This window comes from Pocillopora damicornis, chromosome 1 (assembly GCF_964200805.1).
Source record: "Pocillopora damicornis chromosome 1, jaPocDami1.2, whole genome shotgun sequence".
NCBI classification, from domain to species: domain Eukaryota; kingdom Metazoa; phylum Cnidaria; class Anthozoa; order Scleractinia; family Pocilloporidae; genus Pocillopora; species Pocillopora damicornis.
The window spans coordinates 36,539,883-36,556,004 of NC_142670.1; the positions used below are offsets into that span (position 1 = coordinate 36,539,883).

At 40.4% G+C, this 16,122-nt stretch overlaps 3 protein-coding genes across 3 annotated transcripts in view; 2 read left to right on the plus strand and 1 right to left on the minus strand.

Moving 5' to 3' along the window:
• LOC149053594 (melatonin receptor type 1A-like) overlaps positions 1-16,122 on the plus strand; it is a 44,954-nt gene that overhangs the window by 22,172 nt on the left and 6,660 nt on the right. The window lies entirely within an intron of this gene.
• LOC113668159 (melatonin receptor type 1A) lies at positions 9,332-11,519 on the plus strand. The gene has a single exon (XM_027184037.2). It carries the CDS (start codon positions 9,332-9,334, stop codon positions 10,436-10,438), a length of 1,107 nt encoding a protein of 368 aa, XP_027039838.2. The 3' UTR covers positions 10,439-11,519.
• On the minus strand, positions 13,781-15,921 carry LOC149053597 (mRNA-capping enzyme-like). Its single transcript, XM_089203304.1, has 3 exons — positions 15,813-15,921; positions 15,287-15,416; positions 13,781-14,911 (listed from the first exon to the last, which is right to left on the minus strand). The coding sequence occupies exons 1-3, from the start codon at positions 15,849-15,851 to the stop codon at positions 14,784-14,786; spliced, it is 297 nt and encodes a 98-aa protein (XP_089059430.1). The 5' UTR covers positions 15,852-15,921; the 3' UTR covers positions 13,781-14,783.

Here is a 16,122-nt window from a genome sequence, read left to right on the forward strand (position 1 = left end):
AACTAACATTTCAAGAATTGTATGGTTGACAGTAAGGAGAATTAAGAATTTGAACTGGGAGTTAAAGAGTTAAAAAATTGGTTAAATTCATCTCGTTTTACATCAACAAAGAGGATGAAAATATCATCGAATTCAAGTTTCAAACTTTATGCTAGCGGGACCACTGAAGTAATCAGTTTTTCAAACTGGAAAATACTTCATGAGAAATACTAGTTTACATAGAATAAAACTATTTACAGTTGTTTATTACTTTCTGTCCTTTTCTTTTTCTTTTTCTTCAAGTACAAACCTATCTCGTAACTCTTGAGTAGTCACTTTTGCTAACCTTCTACAACAATTTCAAATCCACAAGACTGAAGAAATCAGTACCTTCTGGTTAAACGAAGAGGTGCCCGACTTAAAATTCTGGTTATGGAGAAAAAAATTAAACCATACAAAAAAAATCAACATTGATAAAAGAAAACCACATCTGCGACAGGTCACTACTAATTAAGGAAAAAAAGCCAAAGTACCTTTTTCGACCATCAGATTTGGGTGGTACTTAAAGTATGCATAATTCTATCAATGTCTCTTACATAAAGAGGCTTAATCATTCAATCTTTTTTACCATAAAACCTCGTTTCCAGGGCCTATCTTCTATCCACTTCCTGGAGTAAGAGAGACAGTGGGGGGAAGGACTGATGAACCTGGAAACGAGGTTGCTTCACATTTTAACACTCAGGGAAGTTGTGCGAAAAGAGGCACTGTTGGTGATCGCTACATCAAAAAACAATCAGTGACATTATATGAGATAAAGCTGTAAAAGGCCTTTCAACCTCAAAATCATAAGAACTAAATAACTGAAATTTAGCAAGCGCTGAAAACGCAATGCATTGGAAGGATTGTACTTACGTCAGGTATTTTCTAGAGTAGCCTTCTGATAACAGAATGAAAATGAATATAAAACAAGAAGTGCTTTATGCTATAAAATCTGTACAAATGCGAAATAACAGCAGCCGGTGTTTGTGTCATGTCGGTAAACCCAGTCGGCACTATTCTGTTCCTCACGACGACACCATCGGATTACGGCGGAGCATCCGAGCATGGTTCTAGCCTTCACGATAGCAAATCAAAGAGTGATGGAGGCACCAGACATAGGAAGACTCTATACGACTGATATAAGTCTCTTTATCCAAATGTGTGCGGTTACCTTTCTCTAAGAAGAGCTTCAACTGACGCAAGGCGGCTTCTACTGCTTCTAAGGCCATTCTGGTGAGTTTGTGATCTAAACTGCGGCGTGACTCGTGGATGGAGCGTTGGGGTCTCTATGTCTAACTGAGTGGTAACGGTGTTTCTCTATGACTTCCAGAAGCCATTTCTTTGTCACAGGTTGTTGAATACTTTTGCATACGCCTGAAATTAAGCCGGGAAATAAAAACCCCTTCATTCCATTTTTATTTCACTTGTGAACTCCTAAGATCTAATAAGTAATTCTCTTTACTCACAGTTACACATTTTCTCGTAAGTCAGTTTAGAGAATTTAACACTCCAAGAGAAACGCTGTTCTATTCTTATCAATTGATTGCTGATAAGTTACATTTTGATCACCACTGAGACTTTAAGGTTTAGGAAAAAAAAAATAACTTCATAAATGAAAGCATTCAAAAGGTAAGAAAGAGTTGGAATTACTATTGAAGCGAAAGCTCTGTTTTATTTTTCTCTCCAAAACATGCAGCTTAGAACTGAAATAAAATCACAAAACAACCAAAACACATCACGCCTCCTTACTCATAGCTGTCTTTAAACCATTTGGGAAACTTTTATCTTCCCTGACACTGAGAAATTTCCACTGGTTGTTCTTGGCATCCCAAGTGCATTCCACCACTTTCTTGTCGAGTCTTTTGAGTTCTTTCGTAACCTGAGGGGAAAAAAATTAAGAAAGGCAATGCATACGGAACAGAGGAGCTATTTGATTGTGACGGTTCGCTCCCATTCGAAATTCTAAAAGAGGGCAACTTTCAATTGAATGTCAAAAGTAATCTGTGATTTCATTGGTTTGCTTTACTTTGTTCAGTGATTGGTCCAGAAAAACTCGCGTCAATCTCTCAACCAATCAGATACAAAACTAAAACCAACCACGACTTGGTCGCCCGCGTTTTCCCGCGCTTTAAGCAGTTTGCTTGTTTCTGTTTTGAGTTCTCGTCGGCTCTTCAGGGTTATGTATTTTCCTTTCATTTGATTGGCCTTCGTAATTAATTTGGTTTTGGTTTTGGTCTTACAACAGTCAATCGAAAAGGGCTCTATCTGCACAAACCTTGATTTCGGCAAATGGTTGATCATAACCACCGACCATGAGAGCACCAACTGATTTAGGTATGCACCTTAAGGAGAAGAGGAAAGATTAGGATCAATATCAGTATCTGGGCAACTGCCCACCTACCCCTCCCCTAACTCAACAACGGTCAATTGATAGCAAGTTAAGGTTAATGTTGGGTTAGGGGAGGGGTAGGTGGGCAGTTGCACAGATACTGATATTGATCCAAAGATTATTCATTTAACACAATTACTCATCGCTTAACCCTTCGACCCCTGAGAGTGATTAGTATCTACTTTCTCCTTACAATATCACCTCTGAATCACACGTTAAGGTCATGAGAATAAAGAAAATGGTCGCCGACTAAAGCAGCCTTTGATTGTAAAACAAATTCTCCTTGTCAGCACCTTAAGTAACGTATAGAGAAGAGTATGGAGAATATTTACACTGATTTCAAGGTGTAAAGGGTTAAAAGAAATTTGTCCAAAATTCGTTTTCCACTTTTTATCGAGCGGAATGGGGATGGAGCTGACGTTTGTGAATTAACATGCAAGAAAGTTTCAAATCAAGTGTTTCTTTGCCTTTAGGCCGCCATTTAACAGAACGGCCTGGTTAGAGCAGTATTGGTTTTGTATCCCGGTGCAGGTCAAACTTTTAACAAACATACCCTTCTTGTCGAACAGTTCTTATATTAAGAACGAAGTCCACGGAGTTTAGCGTGTGTGGTTTCCATTTCAATAACTCAGAGCTCTGTCCGGCCTCATACGGCTGAAACAGAAAGCAATGGCAAAATTTTCGAAGAAATTCATTTCAATAGTGTAAGCAATCCGGAAATACCTTAGTTTTTCTATTCTACACTTTAAAATTGGTCTAAATAGCTAACGCCCGCTCTCAACCAATCGGATAGTGATCTAAATCCAATTGCATCTTTATCCATTACGTTTTCCCGCGTCTACGGCCGCAACCTTCAGTTTACTTCGTACCCAGACCTCTTGATTGGGACGAGTTAACCAAAGAGCCGTCGCGGCTTCCTTCCATCAAATATTTTTCACTATTTAAGTTAACTCACCTCCTCGGCGGGGTTGAAGATCAGTCCATCATTCTCGTGGCTAAGTTTAGGACTCCAGTTTTCTAACACCTACGAACAAAAAGGTAAAACAAGCATAAGAATGCGAAGGTGCAACTCTAAATCTCTCCTTCCATTCGATGCTTATTGCTTTCAGAAGAAGCGAAATGATGACGTTAAGAGTAATCTGTTATACTCTCTCAAGAGTTTTGCGAGGTAGAGAGGCAGGATCCTCTCAGATTCACCCTCAGTTGTGACGAAGAATGACTACAGAACGACACAATACTGAGGAAGTAGAGTGTGAAGTAACCACTTAGAAGAAGGAATTTTTTTCAACAACAATAAAAACTAAATTTGTTCATTACAAACTCTGCTTTCTCTACTGGAAAAAACTTTTTTGCTCTGATGCTAAACGGCTCCTTTGACTTGTCCAAGAGTGCTGATGATGAAGGTTTATTAAAAGTATTCAAAAATAGCACCCAAGTGGTGAAATACATGTGAATTTACAAGCATACTTCAAATATTTAAAAAATACAAAAATCTTACATTTGACTTCAAAATTAAGAGTCTAAAGGGACTGGGAATTACAAGAGTCAGTAGTTATATACCAATGAAAAAACGCTTAGGTTTGCTTGACTACAAGGACTGGGCGTTAGACGCCATTGTTGGAAAGAAAGATTTTTTAAATCTTTCGGTCCGGCATTTAAAGAGTGATACATGGTTTTTGTTGCGCAACTCATAAACGTGGCAATCGGCGCGCTTTGGTGGAATAAGGTGGTACAGCCGTGACCCAGGCACACAGATACCGTCCCAAACTTTCTTGCAGAGTTCGTCTCTTCTCACATTTAAGCGAGTGGAGTTTACAGCCACAATGGCGTCTTTGTAGCTCAGCGCCGGAAATAATATACGCAGAGCTCTTTTCTGAACTCTTTCGATCATGTCCTTGAGGTAAATTGGTAGGCTAGTAGACCAAGTGACGCAGGCGTATTCGAGGACCGATCGTACCAAGGCATAAAATATGTTAATAAGGTCTTTGGGTGGAATTCCGGACCGCTTGAGCACTCTTAAGATGTAAAGACGTTTTGAGGCTTTGGAGACAATCTCACGCACGTGCTCATTCCACCCAAGAGTGTCGCTGATAGTGACTCCAAGGACCTTGTGTGAGGAGACCCGTTCTAAGGGACGTCCATTGACGCACAAAGGGCCAAGATCTGGCCGTGTTTTAAGCGAACAAATCACAAGTTCCTTGCACTTCTTTGGGTTGAGGTTCATATTATTGCGCGACGACCACTGTGCAATGGCGTCAAGATCTTTCTGAAGGGACGATGTACCGCCTGATGGGATGACCTCGGATATTGTTAGGTCATCTACATATTTCCAGTGGCTCGATAGTAATGGAGTTTCAAACGCGAGATCGTTAATCATCAGGAGGAACAGGATGGGGCCAAGCTTAGTGCCCTGCGGGACTCCAGCGTGCACGGGCAACCAAGGGGATACAATGTTCTTAATCTTAACAGCTTGGCGACGGCCATAAAGAAAACTGCAAATCCAACGGATAATAAAACCACGGACCCCAAGGTGGATGAGTTTATTGACTAAGATAGTGTGGTCAATATGGTCAAAGGCCTTACTAAAATCCAGGAAGCAGGCCCTTAAGAACATACCCGGTTTGTCAATAGAGGACAACCAGTTGTGCATCATATCCAACAGGCAATAGCTGGTTGAAGTTCCTTTGAGGCAGCCGAATTGACTGAAATCGATGAGGTGCACAACATCCTCAATTAGCAATTCAACTACGAAATCCTCCAGGACTTTAGAGACGATCGCTGTTAGGGAGATAGGTCTTAAATCTTCCCTACCGGTTATGGGCGTAACCTTGGGTACCGGTGTGACATTAGAGTCTTTCCATGCAGTAGGGAAGGAGCCTGATGCAATAGAGGTGTTGAATATTCGCGTGATCGGCTCAGCGAGCTCAGCAGCATATTCTTTCCAAATACGAGTCGGAATCCCATCAGGCCCAGGGGCCTTAAAGGCGCTGATGGCAAGTAGCTTTTTGTAGACTCTTTGTGTCTCGATCACGGGCGGTTGAGGGGATGGTAAGTAGCAGGGCAGTGCACTTGTATCAAGTGGCTTAATGTCAGATATTACAGATACAAAAAACTCGTTAAGGCGTGATGCGAGAGTCGCGCCAGAGATAATTCTGCCTTCCTCGTCAGTATAACTGAGTTCGTTAGGGCTGCTAGCCTTCCCTGCAAGCTTATTCACCATACTCCACCATTTCCTCGGGTCAGTGCTCTTGAGGTTATTAACTTTGTTTTTATAGAACTCGCATTTCCGGCGGGTGATAACCTCTCTGACCTTATTTCTAAGGCGACGCCATTTCTCCTCCGGGCCATTTAGATAGGCGCGTTGGCGCTCTAATATGAGAGCCTTAATCTCAGGTGACATCCAAGGCTTGTCCATTGGATGAATCTTCACGTATTTGGACGGAAAGTAGATATCGCTGGCTGATGAAAGATCCTTAGTAAATGAGTCAGTGAGAGAATCAACTGATGGTGAGTCACCGTCTACTTCTAAATCACTGAACTAACGGTGTGAACACGCCCACCTCCCAAAAGCGCTTATTGCCGACTGAGGAAAGCGACGCATCGGGATCCTTTTCTTTTCAACGCACAGCGGGTTTAGTTGGTTCATTGAAAGCGGATTCCAGTGAACAGAGCCATGGTCCGAAGACCCTAATTGCACCCTAGTGCTTGTTGAGCCTGCGATAAAGAGTAATGAAACGTTGCAAAACGCATTGCATGTTTGCCTGTTGGCAAAATCAGTTCGGTGATCTGACGGGAAATAACGAGGCAACAATAAAATCGAACAAAGAAAAAGAGAAATTGGAGGTAATACTTTTCTGTTCTCGGGTAAGGAAATGTTGAAGATACAGACTGATAGACGGACAGAGAAAAAGAGAGACAGAGAGACAGATGAGAAGAAAGACAGATAGATAGACAGACAGGCAGACCGACAGTCAGATAAACTTGGCCTCGTCGAAGCGTCGATTCGCTCAGACGAAGGGCGAAACGCTCGAAACGTCAGGTTTAGAATCTCTTTACGGTGGCCAATTCACATTATCAACCCAATTGATAAAGCCAAATTATTTTGCAACACCCCCCACCGACGCAGCACCGCAGTTTTTTTTTTAGAAAGTTTCCCTCTTTATTCAGACAGACTGGCTGATAAATACGTAAGTACTTACGGTTTGGTTTCGAGCCATTTCTATTTCTTTTTCAATACAAATCATTCTGATGTCGTGGCTTTGTTTTCCGACTTCTTGCCCCTACAAACGCAAGAGTCATAAACTGATTTACAAACAATCCACAGTAAGGGGCATATTTCGTAAGAATAGAGAAAGAATGTGTTAGAAAACAGAAAGAAGGACGTGAGGAAAGACTTAGTTCTTCGACGGGTACGATTTCATGCTTCCCAGATAACGGTTAGCTGCGGCTACCAAATGAGTCGTATAGCCATATTTTAGGAGCAAGTAATAAACAACCCTGTTAGTTGTACTTACATGACAATTGGGCCCCCACAGGTAAACTTCAACAAAAGCAAATACAGAGTGTAGAGTCTTACTTCGATGAGTCCAGAACTGTGTCTAACAACTAAGCTACACAGCCTCGATTTGGGAAGGAGGTACATACAACCCAATGACTGCGACCTCTGAATGAGGTCTGAGTACTTCATAAGCATTCGAATGGGCCAATCATAAAAGAATCGTTTTCACTAATTAACCAAATACAGAAAGATAAGCAGGTAATTTTATGTTAACAACGGAGTTGAAAACGTAAATTAGCCACCGTAAAGAGTGAAGAAGCTGACGTTTCGAGCGTTAGCCCTTCGTCAATCGCTCAGACGAAGAGCTAACGCTCGAAACGTCATCTTTTTTACTCTTTGCGGAGACTAATTTACATTTTCAGCTCAGTTTTAACATTAAATTACCTGCTATACTCTCCCACCGACGCAGCACCACAGTTTCTTTAGAAACTTACCCCCTTTACACAGAAAGATGAACTCACTTGGAATCTGACGGTATCGTAGGCCAGATATCGAAGGTGAACCTTTTCATTTTCCTTGTCAAGAACCATCTCCTATAAAATAGAACATAAAAATTCAAAATTTTTGTTTCAGAGACTGCTGGGCGAGCAGAATCGATTACGAGTTTAGAGTAATACCACTAAGCGTCGCTGACGTCAAGGTAGGCACCTGAAATGTACATCCAAGGTCTCGCATTTCAGGAGATAAAAACAGGAATTTTTTTTGCATGTTCTAATAAGTCAGGCTGATGTTGTAAGTGTTGTAATCCCACGTCTTTCCGCCCGCTATTGTTGAAAAGATAACAAAATTACTGGCAAATTATTAGGCACGCAGCAATGAAAGACGACAGACGGAAAGACAGCTCATTCGAAACTTTTTCAGCCGCCTGTCAAGAAACTGCCATTTAGTGCAATAATTAGAAATGGAAGTCAAATAAGTTTTCAGTGGGTGACGAATAAAATTTACTCGATCTCCCCATAACGCTCTGTAGAATTCTAATGATCCTCCTCATTTTTTATAGTCTTCCTTTTATACTAGGGACCTTAAGCAAACCACGACGGCGACGGCGACGGCGACGGCGACGGCGACGGCGACGGCGACGAGGGCATGGAAAAACAAAAGATCTAATTGGCAGAACAATTGCTCAGCACACGCGTTTTAAACTTTGTACATTTCTCAGCCTTTCCCTGCAAAACAAAAACATGAAATCACCACAATTTGCATCGTCTGCGAACCGAAACCGCGACGGAAAATTATTTTCATTTTCATTTGGAACTCAACGCTTCTTTTGTACGTTATGCTGAAGTTGAGGTGTGGCGCCGTATGAGACAGTAAACACCTGCAGCCATTTTTTTAAATTCTACTTAAAGGCAGAAATTCATTTTTTTGATCGATGTCTTCTTTGGCGTTGCCGTCCTGACTGCTTAAGCTCCCTATTATGTTGGCGACGACTGATACCACTCCGTTCCCCTCTGAAAACCGTATGACCCCCCCCTCTAAAATCCTCCAACCCTCCCCCCTCCCCCCTCCCCCCCCGTGACGATAATTAAAGATTGGTCCCTTGAGTGCATGCATGTTGGCATGTTGGTCGCCGATTGGTCTATTAGAGATTAACACTTTACACCTTCTAGTACTACTTTATTTATTTGTTAATTTCTTTGTAGGAAGGGGGTAGGGCGGAATTACAGTTTAAAGCTACCAGATGTCAGTTTGGCATGAAACTAAATAAACGTTTTCGTTAATTGACGACGTGAGGCAGATGATTGACTGATAAGCTGGGAATAAATTAACTTGTGCAATGACTTCTAATTTTAAATATTCTTTTCAAGGTTTCCAGAAGGCAACGTTTTGTTCGTTGAACATACAACCGCTTTGCCGTTATATTTAAACAACCTTGAGGATCGAAAAATATCATCGAGAATACCATCTGGCCTCGAGGGTAAGTGCAACGTTAAAGCTAGTTTGTTGGTAAAGTAGCACTGTGCACACAACAAAATAATTGCATTTAAAGCTGGCTATCTCTCGGTTGAATGTGGTTGTACAAACTAAAACACCATCTTGTCTTGTGTCGTAGTCACCAATATAATACTGAAAGCTTTTAGATGATGTTCAAAACGGAATCTGTTGAAAAAGCAAAAGTGCTTTTAGGGTGAAACTAGTTAAGCCGCTCTCTAAAACAATTTTTTCGAAAATAAGTGAAGATGATAAAAAAACTCTCCAATATTTTATTAGTAATTCATCAATGCTCTGAACAGCAACATCCGGGTGCTGCATTGACCAAACAAACAGGAGAAAGTTGCTTTCACAAACGAACTAAATTTACATGAAAAAGAATCAAATGAGTTTTTTCTTAAATTGTAGGTTCTCTCAGAAAACTCTCTGTCATCATGAATGCGACATTAACCGCAATTTCAGTCTTTGCTGAACAGTTAAGAAGCCGACCAACGAACGTTCAAGTCACAGAATCGTTTTTCATGTTGCTGACCAACCTCGTCTCCTTCTTTGGGAACCTACTACTCGGGATAGTGGTCATTAAAAGCCCGACTCTTCGCCGAACGGTTCCTAGTATGTACATCATAACTCTGGCCCTTTCAGACTTTTTGAACTCTTGTCTGGGAATCCCATTTTCAGTTGCTTCTCTAATTGTTGGAAGATGGCCGTTCAATGACTTCGTCTGTCAGCTGCAAGGATTCTGGATTCTTCTCTTGGCAGCGGTGTCATTACAAACTTTGGCCGTCACTGCTATAAACAGATATTTCCGAGTGGTCCGCTCCCGTACCTTGTATCAGAAACTCTTTAACAAGAAGACAACAAAACTGACAATCGCTGTTCTATGGATCCTGGCTCTGTTTGCTCCTCTTCCATATGTTGCTGCTGGTCATACATTTTTCTTTCACACTGGAAAAGTTTTCTGTGCGCACGATTTTGAAAGTTTGCATAGAGGGTATGGAGCTTATTTGGTGATATTTTACATAGCCATTCCTTTGATAATCATCGTGGTTTGTTGCACCAAAGTATTTATAACGGTTCGGAACCATAACCTAAACTTCCGTTCAAGACTTCGCTCCGTCAGACATGAAGCCGCAAATTTATCCCAAAACAGCCGCTTATCAGTGGATGAAGTAAACGTTACATATATTCTATTAGCTGTTGTTGTAGGTTTTCTCACTTGCTGGATCCCTGTTTTGGTAATAGATCTCATCGACTTTGTAAACGCAGGGTGGAAACTTAAAAGACAAGTGTATGTAAGTTATACTTGTTTCGGTTGGGCCAGCACTGCACTTAACCCAATCATATATGGCATCATGAATCGTTCCTTCCGCATAGAGTGCCTGAGAATATTCACGCCCTTTAAGATGTGGACACTGAAAAGAAACATCGTTGGCGAAGATAATAATGGCAAAGACGGAGTAAAAACCAACATGCCAGGTCGCACTTGCACAAAAAGAAAATTCAGCCAAGAGTTTGAAATGGACGAAAGGAAACCTGAATAGATGTCAGAAAGATTGTCATTGTAAGAATTCTCTATTCTCATGGAGATGTGCGCATGATTAATTAACGTGACACTAGAACTGATGGTCGCTTTGGAATATCTCTTCCGGTGAGCCAGCCTACCCCCTCCCTCTTAGAGTCGTATGATTTTAAAATAAGAGAACAATTCAACGTTAGTATGTATTAGTTCGTGCCTTTCTACAGAACTTTGCCTTGCCAAAATAAATCCATGAAAATGCAATATTGAGGGAAACATGAAAATATCATGTTGCATTACATTGTGCGCATCTAAAAGAACTTTCCAGAGTGAGCAGTTAACCTCTTAAAATAAAAAAATTTTGGAACATCACGTTAATATAGAATTTGATTTGCCTCAGCAGAGACTGAATCGAAATGTGAAGTTTTGTGTCATGTATTTTCATCGTCCGTTTTAGCACGTTAATGTGTAGATGCTGTTATGATTAATTGTTGTAAATATAGGCTAGAAATCTCCAGACTGCTTAGTCGTGCTGACATGTGTATCATAGAACTTTTTAGAACATTTCATCAAGTCACGCAGCTATTACGTAATACTACTAAAATAGTTCTTTTGTAAGCTTCAGTAATGTTCCAGAACACTTTGTGAACGTATATAAGGACTCGGTTGTGTAGTAGTAGTAGTAGTTGTTGTTGTCGGGAGTGATGGTTAGCTAGACCTAGTGGTAGGATTCCTTTGATTTAATATGGCGAGGAAGACCGTTAACTTCTATCGCACCAGTAAAATAAAAGATCTCTCGGCAACCTCTAGGTTGACTTTCGCAATACGAATGTCATTATAGCTTCTAGTCGAAACTGTGTGTACAGAGGCATTAAAATGTAAGTAATTGTTTAGATAAGGTAAGCTAGACTGTTAGAGAGCAACAGTGGAAGATTGGTAATTTCAAGAAACTTTGGAGGAAACTGTGAGTTTGGGTTAAAGGTGAACTAAGATGTAGACTGTAGAGGGCTTAAGTAAGTTTATCGAGCGTAAGTTCTGTTCTGCCTCTAGGAGTCGCTCCTCATTAAGAATATCACTCGTTGCTTAATAAAGTATTCGGGTTTGTAGGATTGAAGTGTTTTTCTGTCGGTTAGGTTACACCGTAACAATGCATTTGAAGTATAACGTTCGGCCAAACGAAGTCATTGGTCAGTCTGTGATTTGAGTTCACAAATTCTTAACCACAGGCCATATCATAGTTTCTCAGATGTCTTTCAGATATCTCGGTGACGCTTTATTCTTTGATTTTCATTGGCCAGGCTAGCGTGAATGTGGGCGATGTTCACCTTCCAGCAAAAACCTTACCCGAAACTTTCTACAGCCCCTCCTAAGCCTGCTTCTTGGGCCTTTCAACTACCCCCAACCACAAGGTGTTCACCCACTACTAGAGCTGTAGCAGGGCATGAACCTGAATGTAAATTTTGCAACACAGCGGACATGTTTTTGCAAATCCAAGTAAAAGCCTTATTTTCTAACTGGGAGTGTTTTCCGTTCACACCAGAACCAAAGGTGGGTGTTTTTCAAATTTGTCTCTCCTAAGAAATATTTGCGAAAAGCTGCTCGTATGCCGGATTTCGTGAAGATCAGTGTGAATGGTTAACCTAATTTTGAATATGAAAGCGATTTTTGCAGTAATGAACGCTACTTAAGCAGGAGTGAAAATTAGGCCTAAACTGAAAAAATTCAGGCCTGAACGGGATTTGAACCCACGACCTCTGTGATACTAGTGCAGCGCTCTACCAACTGAGCTAACAAGCCGACTGGGAGCTGGTCATTATCTCGGTTCGTATTTAATTCGATCGTAAATAACCTTATTGAAGAAGAAAAGAAGTGTTTTCACATCACCCTCTGTAAAATAGACGGGGCGTCTTTTTTCAGCTGACAGTTTTCTTTCTTCTCTTTCTTTAATTCTTTTTCTTTTGAGCGAAGCCTAAGCTAAGACATCGCTACTTCAGTATAGTTTATAGGATTATTCCTTTCTATTTCAACGTTGAGATTTAAATCCATAGTAAAACCCAAAACACACATTTTATTTGGATGGGTAGCTTTTCCGCTCCACACTACCAAAGTAAATACGATATCACAATCAAAACAAAGAGTTGTTAATTACAGTATTTTGACAAATGCTTTCTATATTTTTAAATCACCACTTCCTTATGAGTAGCAATTAAATATCGATCTGAAATAAGTCCTTGTGGCGGTACACAACGCCAGAGATTTCTTTGGATAACGGCTAAAAAGGAAGGTTGGTATGACATGTTCACACCCTAGTTGCCACCAATACAGTTGATTGACCTATTTCAAAATGGCGGGCATGATCATTTACCAATGAACTAATGACCAACAGTGATGTACAAACACGCCAGCCGAATCCAGTTATCTGTCGTTAGCATTTGTCGCTAGTGTTCTATCTAATATGTAACTGATATAATTGGCTACGCTTTCGTTATCTAATCAAGAAATTGATTTTTATGTTGCCGCGAGTCTGCTCTGTGATACCTGTTCCACGCTTCTAGTTGGTAAAACAGAACGAAATAATAACCAGAGCGAATACTAGGGACAGAGCAAAAACGTGAGAGGTTTGGGTCGGGTCGCGTACAGAACACCTCTCATCACGCCACCCGACCCAATCCTCTCTCGTTTTTTCACTCCACCTCTGCTACCGCGCTTCGTTTGAAATGCAGTATAACTGATGTTCTTACCACATTTAGACGCCTTCTGTGCTCTTTTAATGTACAGATGCATGGCAACATGGAGTCCATTTGTTAAATATACAGCGAGAGCGTAACCGGTCATAAATGTTACTATATAATAAAGAAAAATTCATGGTGACGTCTTCTACATGTCTGTGCTCTAGCAGACCATAAGTAAAAGTCCATAATAATGCATCAAGCATTCAGCTTGTATAATCCTTGATTGATAATGAGTACAGCATCTTTGCCCTTTGATCTTACTTGTCTTGCTGTTTACCCTTAAACTACCATGAGTGACCAAGACAGAATTTCTCCTTACAATATCAATACAGTATCAACCAGACAAGTGATGAGAATGGTGATACTAAATTCCCTGAACTAACATTTCAAGAATTGTATGGTTGACAGTAAGGACAATTAAGAATTTGAACTGGGAGTTGAAGAGTTAAAAAATTGGTCAAATTCATCTCGTTTTACATCAACAAAGAGGATGAAAATATCATCGAATTCAAGTTTCAAACTTTATGCTAGCGGGACCATTGAAGTAATCAGTTTTTCAAACTGGAAAATACTTCATGAGAAATACTAGTTTACATAGAATAAAACTATTTACAGTTGTTTATTACTTTCTTTCCTTTTCTTTTTCTTTTTCTTCAAGTACAAACCTATCCCGTAACTCTCGAGTAGTCACATTTGCTAACCTTCTATAACAATTTCAAATCCACAAGACTGAAGAAATCAGTACCTTCTGGTTAAACGTAGAGGTGCCCGACTTAAAATTCTGGGCATGGAAAAAAACATTTCAACCATACAAAAAAATCAACATTGTTAAAAGAAAACCACATCTGCTACAGGTCACTACTAATTAAGGTAAAAAAAGCCAAAGTACTTTTTTCGACCATCAGATTTGGGTGGTACTTAAAATATGCATAACTCTTCCAATGTCTCTTACATATAGAGGCTTAATCATTCAATCTTCTTTTTCATAAAACCTCGTTTCCAGGGCCTATCTTCTATCCATTTCCTGGAGTAAGAGAGACAGTGGGGGGAAGGACTGATGAACCTGGAAACGAGGTTGCTTCACATTTTAACACTCAGGGAAGTTGTGGGAAAAGAGGCACTGTTGGTGATCGATACATCAAAAAACAATCAGTGACATTATATGAGATAAAGCTGTAAAAGGCCTCTGAACCTCAAAATCATAAGAACTAAATAACTGAAATTTAGCAAGCGCTGAAAACGCAATGCATTGAAAGGATTGCACTTACGTCAGGTATTTTCTAGAGTAGCCTTCCGATAACAGAATGAAAATGAATATAAAACAAGAAGTGCTTTATGCTATAAAATCTGTACAAATGCGAAATAACAGCAGTCGGTGTTTGTGTCACGTCGGTAAACCCAGTCGGCACTATTCTGCTCCTCACGACGCCATCGGATTACGGCGGAGCATCCGAGCATGGTTCTCGCCTTCACGATAGCAAATCAAAGAGTGATGGAGGCACCAGACATAGGAAGACTCTATACGACTGATATAAGTCTCTTTATCCAAATGTGCGCGGTTACCTTTCTCTAAGAAGAGCTTTAACTGACGCAAGGCGGCTTCTACTGCTTCTAAGGCCATTCTGGTGAGTCTGTGATCTAAACTGCGGCGTGACTCGTGGATGGAGCGTTGGGGTCTCTATGTCTAACTGAGTGGTAACGATGTTTCTCTATAACTTCCAGAAGCCATTTCTTTGTCACAGGTTGTTGAATGCTTTTGCATACGCCTGAAATTAAGCCGGGAAATAAAAAAATCCTTCATTCCATTTTTATTTCACTTGTGAACTTCTAAGATCTATTAATTAATTCTCTTTACTCACAGTTACACATTTTCTCGTAAGTCAGTTTAGAGAATTTAACCCTCCAAAAGAAACGCTGTTCTATTCTTATCAATTGATTGCTGATAAGTTACATTTTGATCACCACTGAGACTTTAAGGTTTAGGAAAAAAAAATAACTTCATAAATGAAAGCATTCAAAAGGTAAGAAAGAGTTGGAATTACTATTGAAGCGAGCGCTCTGTTTTATTTTTCTCTCCAAAACATGCAGCTTAGAACTGAAATAAAATCACAAAACAACCAAAACACATCACGCCCCCTTACTCATAGCTGTCTTTAAACCATTTGGGAAACTTTTATCTTCCCTGACTCTGAGAAATTTCCACTGTTTGTTCTTGGCATCCCAAGTGCATTCCACCACTTTCTTGTCGAGTCTTTTGAGTTCTTTCGCAACCTGAGGGGAAAAAAATTAAGAAAGGCAATGCATACGGAACAGAGGAGCTATTTGATTGTGACGGTTCGCTCCCATTCGAAATTCTAAAAGAGGGCAATTTTCAATTGACTGTCAAAAGTAATCCGTGATTTCATTGGTTTGCTTTACTTTGCTCAGTGATTGGTCCAGAAAAACTCCCGTCAATCTCTCAACCAATCAGATACAAAACTAAAACCAACCACGACTTGGTCGCCCGCGTTTTCCCGCGCTTTAGGCAGTTTGCTTGTTTCTGTTTTGAGTTCTCGTCGGCTCTTCAGGGTTATGTATTTTCCTTTCATTTGATTGGCCTTTGTAATTAATTTGGTTTTGGTTTTGGTCTTACAACAGTGAATCGAAAAGGGCTCTATCTGTACAAACCTTGATTTGGGCAAATGGTCGATCATAACCACCGACCATGAGAGCACCAACTGATTCAGGTATGCACCTTAAGGAGAAGAGGAAAGATTAGGATCAATATCAGTATCTGGGCAACTGCCCACCTACCCCTCCCCTAACTCAACAACGGTCAATTGATAGCAAGTTAAGGTTAATGTTGGGTTAGGGGAGGGGTAGGTGGGCAGTTGCCCAGATACTGATATTGATCCAAAGATTATTCATTTAACACAATTACTCATCGCTTTACCCTTCGACCCCTGAGAGTGATTAGTATCTACTTTCTCCTTACAAT

What these genes read in the sequence shown, in the direction of transcription:
- LOC113668159 (XM_027184037.2), top strand. Translation starts at nt 9,332, where the DNA reads ATGAATGCGACATTAACCGCAATTTCAGTCTTTGCTGAACAGTTAAGA.
- LOC149053597 (XM_089203304.1), bottom strand. Translation starts at nt 15,851, where the DNA reads ATGGTCGGTGGTTATGATCGACCATTTGCCCAAATCAAG. An exon ending in GACCATTTGCCCAAATCAAG is followed by an intron (nt 15,417 to 15,812) that starts GTTTGTACAGAT and finishes TTTTCCCCTCAG; the next exon opens with GTTGCGAAAGAACTCAAAAG. An exon ending in TGGTTTAAAGACAGCTATGA is followed by an intron (nt 14,912 to 15,286) that starts GTAAGGGGGCGT and finishes GCTTAATTTCAG; the next exon opens with GCGTATGCAAAAGCATTCAA.